Below are 4,554 nucleotides of genomic sequence, written 5' to 3' on the forward strand. Positions count from 1 at the left end.
GAAATTGAAAAAAAAATGATGTATTTTCAGTTCAAGTGCTCATCTTCAAATGGGACAAAAAGTACTAGGCCTGCTATACTTTGTTATAAGTCATTATTTTAGTCTATTATTTTTTAGACAATATGTTGGCACTGGGGATATAAGCTTGAACAATCTCATTTAATCAGAATATGTAGGCATTGGGACTTCCCAGGTGGTTGGACATGGGTTGGGTGCCTGGGCCAGGAAAATCCTATGGAGGAGGAAATGGCAACTCACTGCAGTATTCTTGCCTGGGAAATCCCATGGACAGAGGAGCTTGGGGGCTGCAGACAATGGGGCTGCAAAGGGTCAGACAGGACTGAGCAACGGAGCATGCATGCACGCATATAGGCAATGTTCTTGAATGTTAAAAAGCAACAACACTAACAAAAACCATTAATAACTGCTATGAGAGCTTCCTTCGTAGCTCAATTGGTAGAGAATCTGCCTGCAATGGAGCAGACCCGGGTTCGATACCTGGGATAGGAAGATCACCTGGAAAAGGAAATGGAAACCCATTCCACTATTCTTGCCTGGAGAATCCCACAGACAAAGCAGCCTGGCCACAAGAAGCAGATAAGACTTAGCGACTAAACCAACACCACCATGTGTTATTTCAGAGATTTCAATACCTCGAACTGAGTTTGGGGTGAATTTGTTATTTAAAAATAGCAGGAGGCTTTATTTAATCTAGACATGATATCACTTATCTATAATAATTAAGATTCATAGAAAATTTGGAAAAGAACAGAGATTAGTGCATGGAGACTATAATAAATAAGAAACAAATTTTATGAAGTGACGGTTTTGAGTCATATTACAATTCATTTCAGTAAAAATTTTCTCAGTGCCACCATAACCTCTTTATTTCTCAGACAATATATCATGGGGTTAAACATTGGTGTGACAATGGTATAAAAAAGAGAGAGAAATTTGTCCATTCCCATAGAATGACTGGACTTTGGTCTTAAATATGTAAGGAGTCCTGATCCAAAGAATAAAGCCACAACCATGAGATGGGAGGAGCAGGTGGAGAAGGCCTTGGCTCGCCCAGTGGCTGAAGGCAGCTTCAAGATGGTCTCAATTATTCTCACATAAGATCCAAGAATCAACATAAAAGGAACAATGACAACTAGAACAGCAACTACATAAACTAATGTCTCAGTTATAAGGGTGTCCCCACAGGCAAGCTTAAGCACTGGAGGTATGTCACAGAAGAAGTGATTCAACTGGTTAGCGCCACAGAAGGGTAGAGAGAATATCTGGTAGGTTAACACTATATGCACTGGAACTCCACTGACCCAACAGCCAGCAGCCAGTTGGATACACAACCTACTGTTCATGAGGAGAGGGTACAGCAGTGGGTTGCAAATGGCGACATACCTGTCATAAGCCATTGAAGTCAGAAGAAGGCACTCAGTGGCTCCAAACACCAGAAAGAAATACATTTGAGCAGCACAGGCCAGAAAGGATATATTTCTGTTTTGACTGTAAAGATCTATTAATAACCTTGGGACAGTGACTGATACATAACATATTTCCAAGGAAGAAAAATTCCCTATGAAAAAGTACATGGGAGTCTGGAGGGAAGGATCCATCTTGGTTATTATGATAATGAGACTATTTCCCATCAGAATAATCATATACATGATCAAAAACACCCCAAAAAGAAATCCTTGTAGGTCAGGAATATCAGAGAAGCCAAGCAAGATGAAATCCACCAATGTAGTCTGGTTCCACTGTGGGGGATTTTGTCCTCTGGATCCCATCTGTGAACAAAAGGTTAGAAGTCACTACAATTCACTGGACCCAGCAGTGAAATGGGTTAAAATAAATTGATGATTTTAACTTCACTGATAGAATATAGAGAACCTGTCTGCCAATGCAGGAGATGTAAGAGACACAAGTCCAGTCCCTAGGTTGGGAAGATCCTCTGGAGGAGGACATGGCAACCCACTCCAGTATTCTTGCCTGGAGAATCCCATGGCCAGAAGAGTGTGGGGATACATGGGGTCGCAAAGTGTCAGACATGACTGAAGGGAATTAATGCATGCTCACACACAATATAATATATATATATATATATATCCATTTAAAATTTTATTTGTTTTGTGTTTAAGATATATCAAATCCAATATCCTCTGTTTCCACTATGTAAAAACAAAAAAATCTTGAGTCTGTTCTTTTGACTCATGTGAAAGATTTTGAATATATGAATAACACAGCAAGACAGACAACAGTAAAATAAGAGCAGACATGAAGAGTAGCCTATTCTCAGGATAAGAACAGCTCTAGGTAACTTGGAACATTCTCTAAAGAAATATACTTCCCCTTCCTGGTCTCCATTCACTTTTTAGCTGTATTTTTTCTGCCTAGCACCTTCTAATTTGCAATTAGTTTATAAGAGTCTTTCACATCTGATTTGAAGTGAGCTCCATCTCAGATAACCAAAGGGCATGGTGATCATAAAACTCAACTGCAAGATGGAGCTCAGGTCAGCCTGGGTCACTCACTCGCTGGGAAAGAGGCTTAGATCCCAGATAGAAAAAAAATTAGAACTCTCCACTTGCCTCCATCATAGAGGGCAATATACCACTTAATATATCATAGAAATTAATATTAGAAATAAAACATCAAAGCGGGTCACACATTCACTTGAAGTTTAGAACCTGACATAAAGTCAGTAAGAATTGTTGGAATACGTCCTCACCCCTACCATGGTGCCTCAACAATCTTAATGACCGATAAACCTGCTTACCAAATTTCAGATCTTTAGAAGTACTTAAGTAAGATCATGGGGGCTTCCCAGGCGGCTCAGTGGTAATGAATCTGACTGCAATGTGGGGGAGACACGGGGAGCGCAGTTTCAGTCCCTAGGTTGGGAAGATTCTCTGGAGAAAGAAATGGCAACATGCTCCAGTATTCTTGCCTGGGAAATCCCATGGACAGAGGAGCCTGGCAGGCTACAGTGCATATTGTCTAAAAGAGTCAGACATGACTTAGTGACTAAAAAACAAAAACTAAAAGATTATAGCCTTCACAGGGTAACTAAATAAGAAAAATGGAAACTAAAATGTCTAACATAATTTAATCTCAGAGTTCATGCCAGACAAAATGTAAGATGTCCATTTGTATGTTTTCTTATCTTTAAATATGAGTTTCTTAATATATGCATTATATTATATATATGTATAATGTATTGTGAATGAGTAATATATATTCTAAATATCTGAATCTGAATAACTATCAAATACACAGTGCTAAATGCAGTGTACCATTTCTCTAATCAACTCCTTTTAATATTTAAGCATTTTCACCAAATAAATTTAGTCTCTCCATCACCAGACTGCTTCCTCGAAATCATTTTTTTGTGATTTCCAGCCAACCTGAATTAATGCTAAACTGTGACTTTTTTCACAGATTGCTGCAATTTCCTAGATCCACACTGTCATACATTCTTTTTAACTTTTACCTTCATTTCCCTAATTTGCCTTTGCTTCCTTTAGAGCACAACTCCCCTCTCTTCTTTTAAGGAGCTCTCCAGTTTCCCACTGTTGACACAAAACCCAGACAACTCAAATATTTACCATTTCTACTTTAACTTCTTAGCTCTCATTAATTTCAAGTTTTTCCCTTCTTATTGTAGTGAATTATCCTTAAGTTGGTGACTAATTTTCCAGAGTGAATTCTAAAGGCAGAAGTTCCCTCCTGTTTCATCTCTGTCTACAGCTCAAAAGTGTCAAGAGAAGGGAACAAGGGCCTGAGAAGTTCTAGTTAAAATATTAATGGTATGTTGCTCAAAGTCAGACTTAGTGTGCTTCTCTGAATCTTCTCTTTTCATCTCTATCTTGACGTTTTCTGATCTCTTTGCTCTTTATTTCCTCTTCCTTTCACTTTTAGGTAGCTACTTTTGCATACCATCTCACACTTTCAAGATTTTATACCTCTATGTATGTATATATGTTTTATTTTTCTTCAGAGATGATAGCATTTAAAAACCAGCTGAGGAAAGGGGGGATTAAATTTTCAGTGACACAGATGTTTGTATGAACGTCTGTGTGTCTTCATTTGCTGAGTCGTGTCTGACTCTTTGTGACCCCATGGACTGTAACCCACGAGGCTCCTCTGTCCATGGGATTTTCCAGGCAAGGACACTGGATGGGTTGCCATTCCCACCTCCAGGGAACCTTCCCGACCCAGGGATCAAACCCACGTCTCCTCCCTGCGACTCCTGCGTTGGCAGGAGTATGCTTTACCACTGAGCCACCTGGGAAACCCTTGTTTGAATGTATGAGGCAGTAAATCAATATATATTTTGTCATATATATTGTAGTTTATTGGGGAAAGCTGTTATTACTAAGCGCGTGCTAAATAAAAAGTGTGTTATATACTATGGACACTAAGCATAAATAATATGAATTTAGTTTCTGTCATTACAAACTCAGAAATTAGTGTGGCTTCAGATAGATGAGTCAGACAGAAATCTAGGATGTGTGGAGTCTATGCAGTGAGAATTAAAAGGCATTATGGGAG

The 4,554-nt window shown here is 39.0% G+C and overlaps 1 protein-coding gene across 1 annotated transcript; it reads right to left on the reverse strand.

The window, feature by feature from the left end:
* Positions 1-845: 845 nt before the first annotated feature.
* Positions 846-1,790, reverse strand: LOC102390551 (olfactory receptor 10AG1-like). Its single transcript, XM_025266385.3, has one exon. It carries the CDS (start codon positions 1,788-1,790, stop codon positions 846-848), a length of 945 nt encoding a protein of 314 aa, XP_025122170.3.
* Between the last annotated feature and the right edge of the window lie 2,764 nt (positions 1,791-4,554).

Source organism: Bubalus bubalis, chromosome 16 (genome assembly GCF_019923935.1).
Source record: "Bubalus bubalis isolate 160015118507 breed Murrah chromosome 16, NDDB_SH_1, whole genome shotgun sequence".
NCBI classification, from domain to species: domain Eukaryota; kingdom Metazoa; phylum Chordata; class Mammalia; order Artiodactyla; family Bovidae; genus Bubalus; species Bubalus bubalis.